The sequence below is a fragment of the Mobula hypostoma genome, chromosome 6 (assembly GCF_963921235.1).
Source record: "Mobula hypostoma chromosome 6, sMobHyp1.1, whole genome shotgun sequence".
Lineage (NCBI taxonomy): Eukaryota > Metazoa > Chordata > Chondrichthyes > Myliobatiformes > Myliobatidae > Mobula > Mobula hypostoma.
In genome coordinates this window covers 20566282-20589584 of record NC_086102.1, presented here as the reverse complement: position 1 = coordinate 20589584, position 23303 = coordinate 20566282, and the positions used below count along the sequence as shown (strand labels likewise).

The 23303-nt window shown below is 37.9% G+C and overlaps 1 protein-coding gene across 5 annotated transcripts in view; it reads right to left on the bottom strand.

Annotated features, from left to right (window-relative positions):
- The window catches only part of brwd1 (bromodomain and WD repeat domain containing 1), a 158343-nt gene that overhangs the window by 10444 nt on the left and 124596 nt on the right, over positions 1–23303 (bottom strand). For 2 of the 5 annotated variants that reach the window (XM_063050359.1, XM_063050360.1), the window contains 10 exons: positions 20933–21088; positions 20683–20803; positions 19300–19425; positions 16943–17021; positions 16779–16820; positions 15348–15491; positions 13265–13417; positions 7883–8052; positions 6341–6585; positions 295–447 (listed from right to left, as the gene is read on the bottom strand). In XM_063050359.1, the coding sequence (XP_062906429.1) occupies positions 295–447; positions 6341–6585; positions 7883–8052; positions 13265–13417; positions 15348–15491; positions 16779–16820; positions 16943–17021; positions 19300–19425; positions 20683–20803; positions 20933–21088 (1389 nt within the window). Of the gene's footprint in view, positions 1–294; positions 448–4629; positions 4839–6340; positions 6586–7882; positions 8053–10871; positions 11936–13264; positions 13418–15347; positions 15492–16778; positions 16821–16942; positions 17022–19299; positions 19426–20682; positions 20804–20932; positions 21089–23303 lie in introns of those variants that run through there. The other 3 variants (XR_010018284.1, XM_063050361.1, XM_063050363.1) reach the window with 3 other exon arrangements.

Genomic DNA, 23303 nt, shown 5'->3' with positions numbered 1-23303 from the left:
TTACAAGATCCAGCTGAAAACTCAAATTAAGATTCTATCAAGTTTAAACATCTCGGCCAAAAAAACTGGAACAGCAAAATACCATTTTGTATCAAAATACACTTAATCTAAACAATTCATTAACAAATTGAGTACACCAAGTACTATTAACCCAAAGTGCACAGTAAAAGATGGTAGATTATATGGCCAATCACATCCGAATCAAAGTTTGAGATTCATATCCTAAGTTATCCAAATAAAACGACCCTTTCAGCTTAATTCACATATAAAACTCACTGGTTTAATCACACTCACCTATTTTGTGTTTAGATAAGACTCGCTTTTTTACTGTCCTACTGCTGCCTGCCAGACATTCTGTTTCAGTAAAATTTGGAGAAGAGGTTGAAGATTTCATAGTACAATTATTCGCTTCGGCAGAACTTTCACTGGAGTCTCCACTTTCTGATACTGTGAAATACAATATTGCAGAAAGCAGCTCATATCTTTGTTTGGTTTACACAGGTACACAAATCATTTCTGATTCATTGTTTTCATAAAAGCACAGCATAGGAAGCTACTATGCGTCCCATAGTATTCACAGCACCAACAAAAAGCTCCCAAGTCTATCTTTGTTGCCTTGTGTGGTACTTCAAGTGCACAAGCATATATTTTTTTAAATGCACTAATTTTTTCCTATCCCAGACCACCTCAGACAAACAACTTAGGTTGTCAATTCTAGAATTATTTCAATTCTAACTCCTCTTTTAATTATTATATTAAAGGAACCATGGCTCTTGAAGTCTGTGTTAAGTAGAACAGTTAATATTCTAAACCTTTAATTATTTCACCAGCATTCTAAAGAAAACAACTCCAGGTTGGTCAATCATGCCTCATAGCCAGTCGTGTCCAATCTAAACATCCTTGTAATTCCTCTTTATACCCTTTACTATTTTCACACTCTCACTGTAACATAGTGGCTTCAACTGTGCATGTTAAGTGGCACAGAAGACTTTTACAGAGCTCCAACAGAATCTTACTGCTTTTTCATTCCTTCTTTTGCAAATAAAGTGTACACTATGTAGACTTCTTTAGCCACCTATCACGTTACCTCAGGTCTCATTGAATGCGTCATACAGCACAAAGTTAGGCACATTGGATCACCATGGGAAATAGTGTCTTATAAGTTTAATTGAGGATTTTGAAGTGGTGACCAAGAAGATTGATGAGAGGAGGACAGTAGATAAGGCCTACATGGACTTCAACAAACTTTTTACAAGGTCTCACATGGGACAATAAACTTGACTTTGTTCTTAAATTTCCTGAACATTGTTAGATAGAGCAATAAAGCAGCAAGAACATAGCAGATGTACAGGCCCTTTTGCCCAGCAGATCCATGCTGACCACAGTGCCCATCCAGCTACTTCCAACTTACTGCATTTCGCCAATATCATGTTGAGAGGGATAAGTAAGCCATGATGGAATGCTGTGCAGACTCGATGGGCCAAATGGTCTAATTGCATTCCTACGTCTTATGGACTTCTATATAAATCTATTCAAGTGCTTTATAAATGATAATTGCACTTGTCTCAACAACTTTCTCTGTAGTTATCACCCTCTGCATGAAAAAAAAGTGCCCCTTGGGTCACATTTAAATTTTCTAAATCTATACTCCCTAGTTCTGGACATCTTTATCTTGGGGAAAAGGCCATCCACTCTGAATACTGTGTGCAGCTTTGGTCACCTGATTATAAGAAAAACTTAGTTAAACTAGAAAGAGTGCAGAAACAACTTAAAGATTTTGTCAGGACCAGAAAGTCTGAGTTATGGAGAGAGATTGGCCAGGCTTGGTTGTTATTCCTTAGAACACAGGAAAATAAGGGTTGACCTCATGAAAAATTTTCAAATTTATGAGAGGCATCGATAAGATGTCTACTTTCAGCACTTTATTATAACTTTTTTTCAAATCATGTGCTTGAACACTCAGAACCCTCTGCATCTTGAAACCCTGCAATTTCTCACCATCCAGATCATATACTTTATCTTTATAATTTTTCTGCCATAATGTATCTACATCCTTTCTCGACTCCTTTTGTCTCTTCACAACTCAAAATCTACCTCAGTGTCAACAGCAAATTTTGGCCATATCAACTTTAGTGCCTTCCTTCATATTATTAACACGTTCAGCTTTGACCACTGTTTGAACGACACTATGCTAGGCAAATAGTGAGTTTCCCATCAATCCCATATTGTGAATCTTGTACAATATGGAAAGGCTTTGAAATGTCAAGTGGAGATTCAATCGTGACAGGGTATCCATCCTCTGATCTGCTTTTCTTGGTAAAATGTTTACATACCTAACCAGACAAGTTTCTAGTCAAAGATAAGCTTGTGGATGTGGTTGGTGAAGAATGCTGAGTGTAATATCATTGACTATCAATTGAATTGAATTGACTTTATTACTTACATCCTTCATATGAGTAAAACTCTGTGTTGTCTCCGTCTAAATGTGCAATGTATAGTAATTTATAATAAATAGTATGTACAACAGGACAGTCAATATAACATAGAAATACAATTGTGTCAGTGTGAATTAATCAGTTTGATGGCCTGGTGGAAGAAGCTGTCCCCAAGCCTGTTGGTCCTGGCTTTTATACTGAGGTACCATTTCCCAGATGGCAGCAGCTGGAACAGTTTGTGGTTGGGGTGACTCAGGTTTCCAATAACCCTTCAGACCCTTTTTACGTACCTGTCTTTGTAAATGTCCTGAATAGTGGGAAGTTCACATCTATAACTGCGCTGGGCTGTCCACACCCTGCACTTGAGGGAAGTACAGTTCCCATATCAGGCAGTGATGCAGCCAGTCAGGACGCTCTCAATTGTGTCCCTGTAGAAAGTACTTAGGATTTGGGGGCCCATACAAAACTTCTTCAACCATCTGAGGTGAAAGAGGCACTGTTGTGCCTTTTTCACCACACAGCTGGTATGTACAGACCACTTGAGATCCTCAATTAATGTCTATGCCAAGGAACTTAAAGCTGTTTCCTCTCTCAACCCCAGATCCACTGATGTCAATAGCCTGTCTCCTTTCCTCCTGTAGTCCACAACCAGCTCCTTTGTTTTTGCAACATTAAAGGAGAGGTTGCTTTCTTGACACCACTGTGTCAGTGTGATGACTTCTTCTCAGTAGGCTGCCTCATTATTATTTGAGATTTAGGCCAATCAGTGTAGTGTCATCAGCAAATTTAATTAGCAGATTGGAGCTGTGGGTGATGACACAGTCATAGTATAAAGGGAGTAAAGGAAGGGGCTCAGGACAGAGCCCCGAGGGTCACCTGTGTTGAGGTTCAGAGGGGCAGAGAGTGTTCACCTGCCGGCGATCTGACAGGAAGTCCAGGATCCAGCTACAATAGGCAGGGTGAGGGCCGAGGTTACTAAGCTTCTTGTCTAGCCTGGAAGGAATTATGGTGTTGAATGCTGAACTCAGAATCAAGGGTAGCTAGTGAAACTTTCTCTCATATCAATTGTTATTTGCTTAGTACTATTGTGGCATGAACATTACCCTAGCTTAAACTATGCATGCAGCCAACATCAATGTTTTATTCCCCTCCATAGATGCTGCCTGACTTGCTGAGTTCCTTCAGCATGTGTGTTGCATGCTGACATGGAGCTGCATCATTTGTTGAGGAAGTGTGATGAACTGTTGTGCAATCTGCAAACAATCCCACTTCTAACTTTCAGAGAAAGAAAATCACTGTTAAAGCAGAAGATAGTTGGGTCCAGGAGACTGCCCCAAACAACGCTAACAGTGATGAAAAAGGATCTAGTACTTTCACAGAAAACATAGACATAAAACCTGCAGCCCACAAAGCTGTGCCGAACATGTCTTTACCTTAGAAATTACCTAGGGTTACCCATAGCTCTCTATTTTTCTAAGCTCCATGTACTCATCCAGAAGACGCTTAAAAGACCCTATTGTTTCTGCCCCCACCACCGTCGCCGGCAGCCCATTCCACGCCCTCACCACTCTGCGTAAAAACATCTCCTCTGTACCTGCTTCCAAGCACTTTAAACTGCGCCCTCTCGTGCTAGCCATTTCAGCCCTGGGAAAAAGCCTCTGACTATCCACATGATCAATGCCTCTCATCATCTTGTACGCCTCTATCAGGTCACCTCTTATCTTCCGTCGCTCCAAGGAGAAAAGACCAAGTTCACTCAACCTATTCTCATAAGGCACGCTCCCTAAACCAGGCAGCATCCTTGTAAATCTCCTCTGCACCCTTTTTATAGTTTCCACATCCTTTCTGTAGTGAGATGACCAGAACTGAACACAGTACTCCATGTGGGGTCTGATCAGGGTCTTATAAAGCTGAAACATTACCTCTCGGCTCCTAAACTCAATCCCACGATTGAAGAAGGCCAATGCACCATATGCCTTAACCACAGAGTCAACATGTGCAGCAGCTTTGAGTGTCCTATGGACTCAGGCCCCAAGATCCCTCTGATCCTCCACACTGCCACACTTTCCCGGTGTATATGATGAATAAACTCTTCCTGGTCTTCCAGCTAGGTACAGGTACAGCTTGTACCTGGCTGGAAGTCCAAGAAGAGTTTATTCGCCAACAGTGATGTTCTGGGATTTAGATGACTGACCTCCGACAACCACAACTTTCTTTTGCACAAGGTGTGATTCCAACCATTAGAGCATTTGCTCTTGAAGCAGAATCCTTGATGTCACTCTCTGCCAACTTCTGCCTTTATGTAAAGATTAGTCCCTCTCATTCTTTGGATTTCAGGGTTTTTGCTCCATGCCTGGGGTCTGCAGTCAAAAGGTCTTCGTGAAATCCAAAGTGCAGAGTTTTCTGGAAAGCATGTTTCATTGATAACATTCTGATCAACATTTTACTGATTCAGTAGTAATTAACCGGAATGGATGCGTCTGGGTTTTTGAACAGAATACATCTTAGCAATATCCATAATTACACGTTGATGCCGCTACTAGATGGAAACAGCTAAACTGGAAACAAGGCTAATCTGGGGCTCAAGTCCTCAGTATTGCTGTTAAAATGTTTGCTGATCCCATAACCTTTGTCATGTCAGATATGCCTTGTAATCAAATGAAATAACTTGATTTTGGTGATGGCTAGCTTCTGTAATGGCCTCAAACAGGAGATAGATGTTTCATATATATGAACATGGTTGTGAATTGTTCAGCCTTGTTCTCAGCAAACACCTGCTCGTTCTGTATGCCAAATTTCCTTGTTCCTTGTACAAGGACTGCCAGATACGACTTTCTGCATTCCTTCTCTATTTAAATAAAAACTTTTTAATCATTCTTCCTTCCAAAATGAAGAACTTCATACTTTCTCACATTATACTCCATCTGCCAACTTTTTAAACAATCTCTTCCTACATGGAGATTTTGCTTTCTCCCTAACTTTGCATTATCTGCAATCTGGCTACAGTACATCTGCTTCCTTCCTCTAAATCATTAACATACAATACATTGTAAAAAGCTCCTGTGGCACCCTAATAGATATGGGTTGCCAACCTGGCAATATTTATCTTATTCCCAAACACTGCAGTTTCCTGATTAGCCAATGCTCTACCCATATTAATATATTTTTGCTGGAACACTCACCATTCTTTCATGAATGAAACTTAATGTCCCAACAACAATTTACTTCAGTTTTGCAAAACCCTGTCTCAGCTTTGTAATCTTGGCCTTTTCATAAGATTATTCATTAGTAGTCAGGTTTTGTATTTTCCCATTTTGCTAAGCCTGACTGCATCATGACTGCTACCAGCAAACTGCTTTCCCAACAATATCCTTCTAGTTTCTCTGCCCGGAAGTTGTCCAGAACTCCTCACTGTTAACTTGTGTTTGCAAATGGGTGTTTGCTCTGGACCTTAGCAGCATAGCATAAACCATCAGTTGCAACAGTTTATCTCACAAGGATTCACTGATCTTTAAAATGCCATCCACAGATGTTTTTAATCCATTCCTTTGTATTGTGTTATTTTGAAAATAAAATTCTCAATTAGCAGCCAGTTTTTCAAACCAGAGAAAGATCATTACTAGGAACTGACATTTTGTTAAGTTCAAGCAAATTATTTCTAGGGCTTGGTTTGGAACAGAATTGACCTTTTAGAAACCATACAGTACATTGAAATTAATAGGCAGAACCAAGGAGAGTTAATCAAGAAGACATCAGTGGCGAAGAAAGTAAAATGCAGAGACATTAGCAAAGAACTGAGCGTAGTGTAGCACCACTAAAATTTACCATGGCCTACCATTTTTTTTTCCAAAATTTTTCCAAAAGCATTCTGTACAAATTAAACCCTATTCAGTTTCATTGCTCACCTGTTGTTGATCCAACTGACCCATTCAATAAATCCTTTCTTCCTTCTTTCTTTACTGTGGGGGCAGGTGCCCTGGCCCTTGTGTTCCTCACTCTGGGTAAAGTGGAAGAATGCTCAGAAGCATCACTGGAGGCACTATCACCAGTGCCACTTGTACTGTTCTGAGATGAGCTTAATGAGGTAGAAGTTTTACAAAGATGTTCAACTTTTGTTTGAGGCTTTATTGGTTTCTTTTTTCGCTCTGGACTAAAGATTTGACAGAAACAAAAACAAAATGCTTAAGATAACTGCTGGATATTTTCTTGAAATCATAAATGCAAGCTAAATGGTGGTCCAATTAGATAATAAAGGAATGTTTGCTTAGGGAGAGCATAGTATATTTCAAACAATTTAGACTTTATCTAGAGCAAGTAAATCTGGTGTTGGTATACACAAATACCTCTAAATGTTTATGTATATCAACACTACTTCATGTCCCTTTTATTTTCCCAAGTTTTGCATTCATGCAAACTGTATTCTCCAAACAAGGCCTTAAAAGGAATCTTTTTGCAAAAATTACAATCCATTGATGCTTCCCTTATTAAGACAAAGAAGTTGTTATATTCTTCTAAAATCCTCCTTTGTACATCTGAAGAAAGTGTTCCATTTAATATCCTTGGATGATTTTTTCCAAATGTTGTATTTAAAAGTTCTTTCCATATATACCGCTATTCTTTCATGGCCATCAGAACTTGCCCTTCCATTAACTATATATTAATTATAATGTGAGCTCTCTAAATTTGATGAAAAAAAATCCTCTGCCATCATTGATATTCATATAATTTAGAAACAGAATATTCCATTCCTTTGCAAATGACAAAATTAATTATAGTATTATAGAGTAAAACTTAGTTAATCCAGGATGTTCAGTGCTTTTGGTAATGCCAGACCAGCATAATTTCCAGATCATCAAATGCTATTTCTATTAATATCCCAAAACATTTTAAATTCACTTTCTAAAAAGAGGTTTCACAGGATCTTAAATTTTCGAGGAAAGGGAGGCAGGAATGGGTTACTAATGAATAGGACAGGCATGTAAGAACCAGGATCCCAATGAAAGGGAATGGAACATGGCAAGCATCATCGTTAAGCCAGATAATGAACCACCAAGCTTTGTCAGATTTGCACAGCCACTGTTAAATTGTTGCATGTAATTAAAAATATTAAAATCCCTTAGTTTGAATGACATGATTTTATTCATTACATTTAACTACTGTTAATGAACTTTGTGTTTTATCACCCTACCAACAGACCATTCGAAACATGAAAGCCAATCCATCTTCCATTTACCCCTTACAAAAGGAAACTTGTCTCAAGTTATTTAGCCATAAAATGGAGTAATGGGTTTCACTAAAATTGCTCCAAATACTGGTGTAATAGAATATTCCCCAGACAACCTGGTGACACAGCTCAAATATTTCTATGGAATTTTTAAAAATTTGATTACAGGTTTATTCTTTGTAACTATCTGTCTAAATAAAATATTACACTGCATTTATCTTACCTGGATGCTCTACTGGTTGACCTAGAGGCATCAGAACTGTGTATCCGTTTCTTACATCTCCATTTGTGCTGATTCCTTTTATTGTACATTTGAGCAGTTTTATAATCAGAGATGATTTTTCGAATTTGGTTCTCAAAAAATGCAGACAGTCTCAGAGTCATGCTATATATCTATTTGTTGGGAGAAACAGATTACTTTCTTTAAAAAATATGAATCATAGCACAGTAACATTGTAATTGAACTAATCATTATATTCTTTTAAAATCAATATATTTTCAAACTTTCTTTTAAGTACCAATTCATAACAAATATGGATCCTATTATTATGGGGCTCATTTTAAATTATTCTATGCATGTGAACTAAAAATACGGAAGAACCACCTTTCAAAAGGAAGAATCAATGTCACAGATAAGCTCTCACAATTCCCGGTAACCAATTTCAATCTAGGTTTCAGATGCTATGTATATGCATTTTCTCCATGATGATCAAGTGGGTTTCCTCCATTATAAGTTTTACTCTATAATACTATAATTCTTAACTTCCTTCCTCAACCCAAAGATGTTTCAGTAAGGATAATTTACAGCATGCAATTAACCTTAGTGTAATTAAGGTAGCAAAAAGAATCAAAGGGGTGTTAACTGTATGAAAGATTAAGTTGCAAGGGGACTGGAAAATAAGGATAGGTGAATGGGCCAAATGGAATGCTTCTCATGGGAAGGGCTGTGGATCCCATTCCGCCAAATGGCCTCCCTACAAAGAACTGTACAGGACAGGCTCTTCAGCCCACAGCACAGTGTCAAACCAATGATTACTAATTCATCTAACCCTGCTTCCCTACATGTTGACCATAGCCCTCCCTGTGCTGCGTATTCATGTACCTCCCCAAGAATCTCCTATGCCATCTGCCTCTACCACTACCCCTGCAACGCATTCCAAGTCCCACCAACACAGTTTTTAAAAAAAACTTGCTCCCACATCTCATTTCTGCCTTTTCCTTTCAACTTAAGTGCATGATACATACCATCAGGTACTGGATATTTGAGTACTGGAGAAAAGATACTGCCCATCTTGTCTGTCTAGGCTTTGCATAATTTTATAAACTTCTATCAAATTTTCCCTCAGCCTCTACCAATCTACAGAAAACAGCTCCAGCTTGTCCAACCAAACCACATGTCCTCCAACAGGCAGCATCCTACACTCTCTCCAAAACCTCCACGTCCTTCCTACAAGGAAGTGACCAGAATTGAATGTGGCCTAACCAGAGTTTTATAAAGTTGAAGTCAATACCTCAACTAATGAAGCATTAGTTCAGGTGCCATATGCCTTCGCTACTACCCTGTAAAACTGTGCAGCCACTTCTAGAAAGCCAAGTACCTGGACCCAAGATCTCCCTGTTCATTAATGCTGTAAGGATCCTGCCATTTTCTGTATACTGTACTCTCCCTTTATGTTCTCTCTCCCAAAGTGCATATTTGCAGGATTCAATTTTATCTACTGCTTCTCTGCACATATCTGCAAATGATCTAAAAATTGCTGTAACCTTCAGCACTTTCCTATACAATTCACAATGCCACCAATTCTTTTTGTTGTTTACAAACTTTCTCACCCACCCAACCACATTTTTATCCTAATTATTTACATTTATGACAAACAACAACAATCCCAGTACATTTACCTGTGAAACACCACTATTTGCAAGATGAACAAAGGAACAATACTAGCTATTCACTTGTCCTGCAGTACCAAACCAGTGGCTAGCAAAGACAGAAAGACCGTGATCAAGGCTCCAGCAATCTCATCTCTCACCTTTCTCAATAATTAAGTGTACATCCCAGCAGGTCGTGCAGACTTTTCCACCTTAATATTCTTCAAGAGTCCTAACACTGCCTCTTTCCTAATCTTGAAATGCTCTAGCATCTTAGCATGATCATTAAAGATGTGCAGCTGGTCTTTAAATAACCTGCACATGTCAGATGTTGATTTACCTGAAAACAACTCTTCCCAACTAAATCTCCCTAACTCCCGCCTAATGCCCTCATAATTTTCCCTCCATCAATTTAATATTTCCTGCAGGGTCCATCCTTATCTTTATTCATAGCTAAACTTCAAGTTAAGATGACTGTTTCTCAGGTATTCACCCATTGAAAGGTCAGTAGCCTGGCCAGGCTCATTCCCCAGTACAAGATTCAGTATAGCTTTCCTTCTAGTTGGACTATCACATACGTACTCCTTCAAAAAGTGCTCTGTACAAACTCAACAAACTCTACCCCATCTAAACCTTTTGCACTAAGAAGCTCCCGGTCTCTGTTAGGAAAGATGAAGTTACCCACAATGTTGATTTTACTGCTTTCCATAATCTGCCTGCATGTCTGCTCCTCAGTGACCTGAAGGACATTGGATTGTCTTTAGTACAAACCTATCAGATGATGATAACATTCTTATTTGTGATAGACTCAATCAATTTGTCCTCCATTTCTTCCCGAGGACAGCGCAAATTGCACCTGCTTGAACATTTGTTACTACAAGTACAGACTAAAACCAAACCAAACAACCAACTTTCAGCAAATTGTATGTGAACATCCAGTTCAGTGATAACTGGAAGGATGCTTCTCATAAAATTCCACAAGATTTAGCGCATACTGCACAGTTCCACACTACTGTTATACCTGCTAAAAATTTTACAACTTGAGTGTTCAGATGATCACAAAAATTGGAATGAAATACTATTGGGTGTGGCCAAAGGAAAAAAGTTTCAACTCCAACACCTAGTTAGTTGAGCTGAATACTGACAAATGGAATTTACTTCGGAGAGGCACAAAATAGACGCAACATGTCAACAGAATATATCATTAATAGAAGTTGTGGAAGAAGAAGGAGACCTTGGAGTTTGCGCTGACTGATACTTTAAAGGTAGCAGAATTACTTAATATGATTGAAAAAGTCAAGAGGATTCTTTCCTTTATTAGTCAAGGCCAGAATAAAATGACAGGGAAGTTGTACTAAAAGTGCAAACATCATTTTATTTGACCATAGCTTGAATAATGAACACCGTTCTGGTCACCACACTGCAAGAAAATATGATTATACAAGAGAATACAGAGGAAATGTACCAGGATATCGCCATGAAGGAAAATTCTAGCTAGAATAGAACTTTATTATCATTACTCAAGACCATGAGATTGCAGTCCTACTTCAGTCTGTACAAAACATATTTACAGTGAATATGGTACAGCTTAATTTTTTAAAAATTCCCATATTTACATGCAACACATCAATAGTCCACAACACTCAAAGGCCATTGGCAAGCCAGGGTGTAGCGTTATTCAGCTGCACAACAATCTTCGGGAAGAAGCTGTTTTTTCAGTCTTACTGCCTTGGATATGCTTCTATATCTCCTACCAGATGACAGGAGTTTGAACAGCGAGTGTTCCTTAATGATGTTATGAGCACACCACAGGCATTGAGAGTTGTAGATTGTCTCCAGGTACGGTAGTTGAATCCCAATGATGTACTGAGCTGTCCTAATTACTCATTGGAGTGCTTTATGATGTCTTGCTGCAACTATAGTGCCACATTGTCATTCCATATGTCAGTATACTTTCTATCACACACTGATAAGAGTTGGCCAGTTTTTTTGGAGGCAGATTAGCTCTCCTTAAGCACCTCAGATGGTATAGTAGCTGATGTGCCTTCTGTACAATCGAAGTTATGCTGATGGACCAAGAGAACACCTCAGTGATGTTCATCCCCAAGAACTTGAAAGAGAAGACCCCTTTCACTAGCTCACCATTTACGAATAGTGGGGTTTCAGGATCTCTTGCCTCCTTGAAGTTAATTATTATTTATTTTGTTTCTTGATATTGAAGACTATCGGACAGTTTCAGCACCTCAGCATCTATTGCAGATTCTTTGTTGTTTATGATTAGGCCGACCACAGTTGTGTGTCATCTACAAATTTGATGACTGAGCACGTTCAGGAGTACAGTCATACAGTCATAGAAGCTATGAGGATAGACTGGAGAGGCTGAGGTTGTTTCCTTTGGATGAGTTATCTGAATGGAAACAATTGAAGTTTTGTGGATTTCAGTTAAAAGGGACATATCAGGACCAGTACATTTTGGTCCAATTAAGTGGCTGCCTAATTAGCCGAAGTTACATGGTAATAGTTAAAAACCTATTTAAAAAAAGGCAAACTACTATTTAACTCAGTAACAAATTACGTACTTAAATGAAATACAGAACAAATTAGAATACGACCAATGCTATCACAGTACAATAAAACCATGCACTAGTTCCTAACAGTTATCGACAGAGTAATTATCCAGTGTATACTGCAGTGTATGAGGTGTCCAGAGAGGGGCAGCACCTCTGTGAAGGGGCTTGTCACATCCATTCTGGGCAGCTCACTCACCTTTGGCTTTCACTAGGTACTCAGCTCTCACCTGTGGCTCCAAGTAGCTGTTTGCATGTGACAGTAGCCACACCTCAGTACACCACTTCAACAAGCAGGCTAAATTAAGGTAGCTGTTAGGTCTCATATCCTGACGAACTAGAGACATGCCTGTCCTAGCACGTGAAGTCAGATCCAGCTCACTAGGTGGATGAGATCAATAGTGAGATCCAATGGCCAAGAAGTTGTCACACTTATCCATTGCAACCAAGGAAGACCCAGCTTACGACAACTTCTTGTACTGCTCAACCTGGACTTGACTTCTGAATTTGAGAGTGGAACTGTCCCAGTCTAACAGTTTTTCCAATTTAAAAACTCAACCTGCACAGGTTTTACTGTCATTGTCAGATACAATGGACAACCAACACACTGTCATGTTCTTTGGATTGACTGTAGATGAACAAAATTAGTGCAGAAACCTAGTGCAGATAATGTACTGCCTTTATACAATGCTTTTGATGACTGCATCCTCCCAATCTTCATTTCCATTGTAACAGTCAAAATGATTGTCAATACCTTCAAATTCTATGTAGTTCCTAACTTGAAGTAGTGAACTCATTTCATTTTCACTCCCAGCTATTTCTGGCATCTCAAAGTTTGATTGCTTCAAAATGCAGTGAACAGTTCTGAATTGTCCTACTGCTTATTCCTTGCCAACTATCAGTGACAAAATCACTCCTTTTTGAACACAAGCATAAGCAATTGACACCATTTACAAACTGTTCACTCCAAGCACGGTGTAGTGTCTAATGGCCACACAACTTCATGCAACTGATGCTCGTTAGAAACTGCTGCGTAATAGACTCCTGTCACAATTAAGCAGCATAGTGTCCCAAATAAACAAAGGAAACCCCAACTATCTTCCCGAAAATTTAAGGCCAGTTTCTGCAAATGTCTATCACAGTCAACTATCAAAGTTCATTCAGCTTACCTTAGACTTTTTGTTTGGGGAATAAGCCTTAGCATTAGTAAAGATTAATCGCACATCTTTGCAAAGATCGATTGGACTTTCATAATTTTCCATTTCTAATGCTTCTTTTATAGTTCCCAAGTCCATTGGAGTGTGTATAATATCCCTGTAGTCCTAAGTATTAATCAAATAATCAAAATTAAGTCTACAATTCCTCCTTCTTTACACTTATGATTGAGCACCCCTTACCCAAAATTCCAAAACCTGAAAACCCCTGAATCCAAAAATTTTGAATGCTGACATATCACAAATGAAAAATTCCACAAGGCACTGGGAAGACTCCCAAGCAATTTGCAGGACTCTGTGCACTACAGATGGTTCTGAGAACTGACCTCACATACAGAAATTAATGAAAAATAGGAAAATACTGCATGAAGTGAACATAGGCTGCTTAACAATATGTTGCTCATGAAACAAGCAAAGATCCATCACGACAAACTAAAGGTAATTGTAAATGTTCAGTAGGCTGGTTACAGAAATTTAAGAAAAGGCTCAGCATTAAATTTTTAAAGATTTATAGTGATAAAGCATCTGCTGGTCACGAAGCAAAAGAGAAATAAATTGATGAGTTTGCCAAGATCATCACTGATGAAAATCTAACACACTGAACAGCTGTATCAGTATGTGTATGATGAACAACTAAGACAAAGACTGCTTACCAGTAGAACATACATTCAGAGTCAGGAATGATGGCGATGCCAAACAGTCACTGACTGTTCAGCTGGGCAGCTGAGGTAGTGATAGCTATTAAAAATATTACATTCCTTCAGAGTACATATATAAGCTGTATATATAATGTAAATGGATTTTTTGTTTAGAGTTGGGTACCATCTCTAAAGTATATCATTATAGAGATGCAAATATTCCAAAATCCAAAAAGATCCAAAATCTGAAATATTTCCAGCCCCAAGTATTTAGGATAAGGAGTGCTCAATCTGTAATATATTCATCTTCAATGCAACTTTTCTTTCAAAAAAAAAAGAAAATGGAAAAATTTAAATAGCAAGGTAAAAAAAAATGTATACTTCAGCCAGTACATTTTGGATGCCTTACTTCTCCAATAACAAGAACAAAAGTTTCAACACATCTCAATTTCCAGTAAGTATAGTATTTTGTAACAAGATTTTAAAAATGCTGAATTTGAAGGCTATTCTTCATCTGAAAAAGAATTGCTAAAGAAGATTTTTTCCAAAAATCTTTCAAACCAGGCTACATATTGTATAGCAAGTAAATATTTCTGAAATAGAAGTCACAGTATACTTGTTTCATTACCAATTCCAAAAAAAAAAGCCTTTTCATATGACTATTAGAAATGGGAAAGTGTGTTTCAATAGTAAGATCTTGGGGTAGAAGTAGATCCCTAAAAATTTAAACACAGATAGACAGTGTAATGAGAAAGTCATAACTGCTTTCATTGGTCAAGGCAGTGAGTTGGATGTTAGGTTATAGTTGCACAAAACGATTTTAAGGCCACACTCAAGCGTATTGTGCACAGTTCTAGTTATCACACCATAGGAAGGACATAACTAAGCTAGTTAGGATGCAAAAAAAATCCACAGAATGTTGCCTGGATTAGAGGGCTTGAGTTATTTCTGAGAGAGAATGGATGGATGGCCCGGTTTTGTATTTCCTGGTGCAAAGGAGGCTGAGAGATGACATGATAGAAATAGATAAAAATGAGAGGCATACATAAGGCACATAGCCAGCGTCTTGGTTCCTGTGGTGGGGTAGTCCAAAACAAGGGGGCATAGGTGTGAATTGAGGAGGATAAAAGAGTTACATCGGGTAAATCTTTCACACAAAGAGCAGTTAGAATCTGGAATGAGCTGCCAGAGGTGGTGGTGGTGGAAGCACCATTTAAGAGATGTTGTAAAACAAATCCAAATTACAAGTATATCCGGCATTTAGACTTTTGTTGCACCAAACATGCAGTGCTTCGATGGATCAATTTATACTTAAAAAGAAGTTATTCAGAGACTTATTAAGTTTACTCTAAAGATAAAAGCTTTCAATTAGCATGCATGGAAGAGCTGAATTAACCTACTGGATATTCAGCGAGGTCGACAGGCTGCCTGAATGGTTCGGAATCCTCACACTGAAATAGGACCTCCACCAGACTTCTGCACTGTGCTTTCCATGCATTGGCATCACAGATCATGCTGCTACCCAATTCATGCCTTAGGTGATTCTGAAAGGAATAAAACAGATCTAAACAATCAAAGCATCAAAACAAAGGAACTTGTGCATGATTAATAAGATATACCTAATACAACGGTGTTTACAATGATGTTAAAGAAGCCCTACAACTCTTGACCAGAATGATGAAGCCATGAGCTTTCTCATGAAGTATATTGCTCTAATTAACCATTTATTTAATTGCAAGCAAGACTATCAATGTTTGAAACAAAAATAAAAATATTTCCTTGAAATGAAAATGACATCAAGGAGATGTTAATTATAATATAATAAATTTATGTTTTTTAAGATTTCATTAATTGTTGACATGGATGGCTAGGGCAGTGTTTACTATTCACCCTTGAACTCAAGAATTTTAGAATTTAATTAAAATTCAGCCAAGCTGCTCCAAGTCTGCTGATGTACATGAGCCACAGGATGTTAAATTTCTTTCCTTTAAGGAAACAGATGAGATTTTGTTTAAAGATAACCCAATAGTTTGGCTATCATTACTGATACTTCATTTTAATTTCTTTAATTTAAATGCTCTAACTGCTGTGATGGGATTCAAGCTCTAAATGCAGATCAATGGTTCCGACCTCTAGATACTAATTCAGTAACTTCATGAGAGTGCTATGGCCCCTTTGTCCCACTTATTTGGTTTAAAATTTATATTCAGCAACATGGATAGCATAAAGTGCCACCTGTGTTCTCCAGTTCCTTTCTCAGTACTCAAATATAAACTAGAACAGAGCTGCCAGAGCACAGTGAAAATAAGGAAATTCTGTATCCCAGGGGAAGGGCACCTCAAAAGCTAAATTTTTCACTAGAGCATAGGAGAATGAGGGGTAATCTTGTAGAGGTGTATAACATCATGAGGGGCACAGACCTTAGCATTTGTCCCCGTGGTTGGGGAATCAAGAACTAGAGGATACAGGCTTAAGGTGCGAGAGGAGAGGTTTCACAGTAATCTGTGGGGCAACTTTTTTCACACGGGGATGATGAGTATATGGAATAAGCTGTCAGCTGAAGCAGTAGAGGCAGGTACATTACAGTATTTAAAAAGTAATTAGGAAAGGTTGAGAGGGATATGGGCCAAATGTGTGCAAATGAGATTAGTTGAGATGGAATCTCAGTTTACGTGGACCAGTTGAGCCCAAGGGGCCTGATTCCATGCTGTCTGACTAATAGTTTTAAGGAATCCATTGTAGGGACATGCTACTCCTAAACCTACCAGTTTGATTAATAATCATGCAATATTTAGTAGCAAAATCAGCATCTACAAACGTATATTACTCACTCTCCGAGTAGATGTCCCTGCAACACTGGTTGTAGCACCACTCTAAAATCAGATAATATTTGAGCTTCAGTAATTTTAACTGATTAGTACATAATGTAAAATCTCATTTTAACAGTATTAACCACAATCAGTTAACTACATTATGATTTAAAAGCCTTAAATACCTCGTCCTCTTCTTGGGAGTCCATTGAACAATTCTCCATTGTATTCCAAATCTCAAAAATATCATAACAGTCTCTTTTCCTGGAATAAAACATGTGGCAAGTAGAAAAGCTTGCATACAGAAAATGCAAAGTAAAAGTTATAGTCTTTAAAAATAAGTAATTAATATTTGAGTCATCAATGCCTTAAGATCTTGTTGAACAATCCCTTCATTTTCAGTGGAATTGCAAATAGAATTAAACATTGTGCAATCATCTGTAAATATCCCCTTTGCTGTTCTGAGCTTGGAATGATTTAGATCCAATTACAATAATCACCTTCCTTCAACACATTTACAGTCTTACCTAGACATTAATGCCGTAACAAGTCAATTGCTGCCTTGACTGCCCGCATTATCCTATTGGCTCAATGATCTCTACAACACATCCTCATGGTAAGGCTGGCTATCCCCAAGTCACTCACAGATGTTTCCTTTGTCCCGTCCATTAATTTCCCATCTTTGCTGCAACTTTGAACCCAGTTAAATGGAGATCCTAAAATGCTAACTTGTATTTGAACTTGGAATTCAGCCTGGTTCAGGAGCACACATTATCAGTTCTATCTCTAAGCTACTGCTTGTTCTTATGGATCACTGCATGCAGCACTTAATTATTGCTTGATATCCTCCATTTTCCATTTGATGGATCTGTCCAGTTAAAGAGACAAAAATTGCAATTCAAGAATCTGCCATGCTGTCTGTAAAAAAAAACAAACCTGTGGGCATGATTATATCAGATTTTGTTTCACTGGGTATGGAACACTCTCCTAGCTTATATGCCAGTCCAAATGACTAAATGGATTTTGAGATCAACAAGAGTCAGAAGCAACTTTATCTTAAATTGGTGTCTATGTTGATGCATGAAGGTCCATCTGGTTTATCTGATTTACCACAGAAGTTAGCTAAGAGCAACCAAATATCCCTTGTTTTGAGTCATAGCCCTTTGAATACTATTACAAGATAATTGATCAGCCCATACAAGAGCAATATATTTTCTCTCCTTAAGGATATTAGGGAATCAGATGCAATTGTATTACAGTATGGTAGTTTTGTGGTCATCAATAACAAGACGATTCTTTTTAAATGCAAACACAAGGAAATCTGCAGATGCTGGAAATTCAAGCAACACACATAAAAAATGCTGGTGAATGCAGCAGGCCAGGCATTATCTATAGAAAGAGGTACAGTTGACATTTTGGGCCAAGCTCCCGAAACATCGACTGTACCTCTTCCTATAGATGCTGCCTGGCCTGCTGCGTTTACCAGCATTTTTTTGTGTGTGTAGCTTGTGATTCTTTTAAAATTCTAGATAATTAACTGAATTTAAATTGCATATGTTGGAAATTAAACTTTCCACTTTGCCTTCGAGTTCTTCAGCTTAAAACCCAGCACCCCTCCCCCAACAATAACTCAATTTTTCTTTTGGTCTTTAGATTTACACTAATTTGGCTTGGTGTCGACTGCTGAAGGACTAAAGAACTTTGGGACATTTTACTACATTAAAGAATCCAGAGAAATACAAATTCCGGTTACTTTGATACCATTTCTCCATTTGCCCCTTCCATTAATCTAAATGAAAGTCAGAACTCCTGCAATAGTAATTTAAGTGTTCTGCACAAGTCCTGTTACAACTGAAAGAGTAATTAATCCTTCGTCTGACGACCATGTGACATTGTTGTCTACTTCATAATTACAGCAAAGCAATATATTAAATGCTTTATTTAACATCCTCAAAAATGTCACTCCAATTTAGTTTTGAGGAGAATTGGAAGGGTAATGATTACACAAATCACATAGAAACTGCCTGAACTCTTCCACTCTTGTAAACTCATGGATGATGTGCCAGGATTTAACATTCCTTGGTCTTCATTGATGATGATGTCATTCAGTTTGGACAAGGAGCGCTTTAAGCATCTATATGCATTCTTAGGAAGAGTAATCAATTATCAGTGATCATCTATTCAAATATGTATTTTTACAAAACCTATAATTTAGAAGTGATAACACTGATTGACCCATACAAGGTTGCAATGACTCCTCCCATACTGTAAAAGAGCTCCTTTTTATCAAGTGGATGATGCAAGTAACCCCCTCTGAACTGAGCAACTTGATTGTTCATTTCAGAGGCCATTACTAGGCAACTTCTGTGCAGACAGAAGAGAAATAGATTACACAACATTAGAACAGCTCCTTCCCTGAGAGAATACAAGTGACCTGGTTTTACTTTAATTAATGACTATAATTTGGAAATTATTGAATTACAATTTCAAAGTATAATTTGAATCTTTGATTGCTGTTTATGGAAAAAAGTGGTTTACTCACTCAATGAACTTAAGAAGTAGATCAGTGATTCTTCTGGCTGATTTAACAATAGGGCTGTCTGGTTCATTGAAAGTTTGCGCATTGTGTTCTAAATACCTCACTTCCCACACAAGTGCAGTGATCCTCCTGCAAATTATATCACAAGCCATAAATAATAACTCTTCTTCAACATAATGACTTTGCAAGATGCAGAACATTATAAAAATGTTGGGTACTAAGGTTTTTCTTCAACACTCAAGTATCAATATAGAAACACTGTTATAACTAAATGAAATATTTCCATATAAAATTAAACATTGATTTTAAGCTGATAGAAATCATTGTCATTATTTTATTATTTACAATCAGAGTTTTTAAAAACGTTGTGTAGAACATTAAACTAAGCTTCCACACTCTCTTTACCTATATTGCAAATGAAATTGCAGTGCATATTGAAAGAGTTCATAGCTGAATATTTATTGTCTCTAATTCTAAACAATGGTGATATAAATGTAAAAAAAAGAGAAAACCAACTTCCAGAATTCCCCTAATTAAAAGCCACGTTACATTAAGTTTACTTCAAAACTTCAGCAAGATTATGCAAATATAAGAGGTTTCACTATAAATGGGTGGTATTTTTCCCTTCCTCCACATACACACACAATTTGGTCACTTATTTCTAGTCAAGACTAGATTCTAATTCAATTTTTCCAGTCTATTGGGTAGATGCTGGACTACCAAGTTTATATACACCCCATCAATCTGTGTTCTTGACAGCAATTTTGTTCACAGTTCTCTCATTCCACATAACATTCCATTAAAACAATTATATTTTTATATCTTTCACCTTTGCTTCATTCATAAAAGATCAAGTAATATCACATCATGGGAATAAATTAGATAGTTAACTTGATTTGTCTAGGAGGAACAGCAAGCCTGGAAGCAAGCTGTGATACATTTATTATGAGTCATTGACGTTGCTGCTGAAGACCTAAACATCACCTTTTTGATGTCTGTGTGCAAAAGAAAGATGTTTTGTTATTCTTGGCTTTTTACAACATTAAATGTATCATTAGGTTTAGTATCTCATTAATCATTTCACTTCAGAACGTTGCATTAAAAGATTATGGCACCTGCTAAGAATGTGTTTTATTTTTAAATCTGAATACAAGAAATAATGTCAAGATACATCATTTAAAGATATCTAAAAATGGAACACAATTTCATTTGTAGATGCTCATTTTGAAATTCCATCCATTAAATGAATTTGAAATATATCAAGTTAGCAAAGCCATAGCACTAATTTTGAGCTCTAATTTTTAAAAATTAAAATACTATTACGCTGATATATTCTCATATTCATATAATCTCACATTCCTTTTTAGGGAAAAAAAAATCATATACCTGTAAAACCGATTGACCAATCTCTTTCTGATAGTGCTGAGGTCAGTGAGGTAAGAAACCACCATACAGTATGTCGGATATGCACGAAGGTCTACAGGTGCATTAAAGGGAGCTGCTATATCTGTAAAATAAAACATGTCTCAATTATATGTAGAAGTGGGTACTTAAACAATATCACATTATCACTTGATGCAGTGATGCGGATCAATTAAGCTATAGCCCCAAAACACAAATGCATTTTTGAACCTACCAAGTGTCAGAACATCATCAATGCCCTTGATAATGCGTTCACATTCTTCATCTCTTGATCTATCACCCCATTCTCCCTCTTGAGGTTTGTACAGCAGAGCTTCTAGCTCTTCCACAGTCACAGAAACACCAGCACTTGGATCATCAGGATACTGGGCTAAAATGAACAGGGACATAAAAAGGTCACAAATAACTATAGCAAAAAAACTGCAGATTCTATAAATCCAAACAGAATGTGAAAGTGCTGGAAGCACTCACAAAGTCAACCAGCATCAGATGGAAATAGACGGTGTCAAGGATGTAACATTGAGACTTTATAAAACATTCATGAAGCCTCGGAGTTTTCTGGGCCATTTTGGCCTCCTTTTCTTAGAAAGGATGTGCTGAAACTGGAGAGGGTTTAAAGGAGGCTCGCGAAAATGATTGCAGGATTGAAGAGCTTGTCATATGAAGACATTTGATGGTTCTGGGCCTGTATTCATAAGAATAAGCGGTGACCTCATTGAAATCTATCCAACGGCGAAAGGCCTTAATAGGGTGGATGGGGAGAAAATGTTTCCTATGGTGGGAGAGTCCAAGACCAGATCACACAGCCTCCTTTTGGAGTGCTTCCTTTTGGAACAGAGTTGAGGAGGAATTTCTTTAGCCAAAGAGTGGCAAATCTGTGGAATTCTTTGCCACAGGCAGCTGTAGAGGCCAAGTGTTTATGTATATTTAAGGCAGAGGTTGATAGATTCTTGATTGGTCAAGGCATGAAGGGATACAGGGGGAAGGCAGGAGATTGGGGCCGAGAGGAAAATATGGATCACCCATGATGAAATGGCGGAGTGGATTTGATGAGCCAAATGGCCTAATTCTGTTCCTATATCTTATGGTGTCAATGACCCACCATCAAAACTCAAAGAAACTGAGTTGCACAGATGTGGAGAATGAAAGAGGGGATGTTTATAATATAGATCACAAAGTTGTCAAGATAACAATTAGTTTAAGACTCAGCAGCTGGATACAAGAGAAAAAAACAAATCGAAACAAAGATATAGCCACATTTAAAAGAGTCATCTATTCCCTTCCATACAGCACTCTACTACACATTTGTGGAAGATGCAACCCGTCTTCCGGGTGGCTAAACATTTTAATTCTGATTCCCACTCCAGTTCTGATGTGTCAATCCAAGGCCTCCTCTTGTGCCAAGATGAGGCCACCATCAGGGTACAGGAGCAACACCTTATATTACATCTGGGTACCCTCCAACCTGATGGCATGAATATCAATTTCTCCTTCAAACAAACACAACCCCCCCAAAACGCCATTCCCTATACTGACCTTTTATTTCTTCTCACCTGCCTATTTCTTCCCTGTGTCCACTCCTCCGCCCCTTTCCCCTATGGTCCATTCTCTTCTCCTATCAGATTCTTTCTTCTTTAGCCCTTGACCTTTCCCACCCACCTGACTTCACCAGCACCTTCCAGCTAGACATTTTTCCCTCCCCCCACCTTTTTATTTTGGCATCGACCCCCTTCCTTGTCAGTCTTAAAAAAGGGTCTTGGCTCAAAACAGACACTATTTATTCTTTTCCATACATGCTGTCTGACCTGCTGAGTTCCTCAAGTGTTTTATGTTTGTTGCTTTGGATTTCCAGCAACAGCAGGCTTTCTCATGTCCTACTGTTTAATTTCTTTCCATAATTCAGGAATTTTTATCAATCTTTCCAGATGAAGCAGGAATTGAATTGCACTTCTTCCAATTTAGTGCACTGTATTCAGTGCTCATGATGGAGGTCTCCTCGAGAAACCAATGACAGATTGAGGGCAGAACACCTCTCTTCATTTCACCAGGATGGCCAAGCTTTCAGTCACATGTCATTTTTATTCCTTTTCTGTGTCCCAATACCACTCTGATATCTATAACCTCCACCATTATTCCAACAATGCCCGGCATACATTTGTGACCAACATACATCATCTTCCATCTGGCACATTAACGCTCTTGGAGTATATTATTGAACGATTTCAGGTAATCTCTCCTCTTATCAGATCCCTGAATATTTCTGTCCTCAACAATGTTGTTTTACTTGCTTAATACCTCCAGCATTTTGTTTTTGACCAAATATAATTACTTGTGCCATGGAATGCTAAGAACATTCAACTGATATGTAGGACAGTTATCACACAGATAGATATGGTAATGGTCGCAAATTAAAGTTACAGTTTACCTCGCCTCTCACCAAAATTGATGCACACAAGGCAGATTGCCTCTCCATAATCCAAATATTCATAAAAATTTCATCCCTTCTAAAATATTTTATATTGAACTGCTTATATGCTATCATCAAACAACAGAAATAACATGTCACAGTCATGGTTCGATACTTG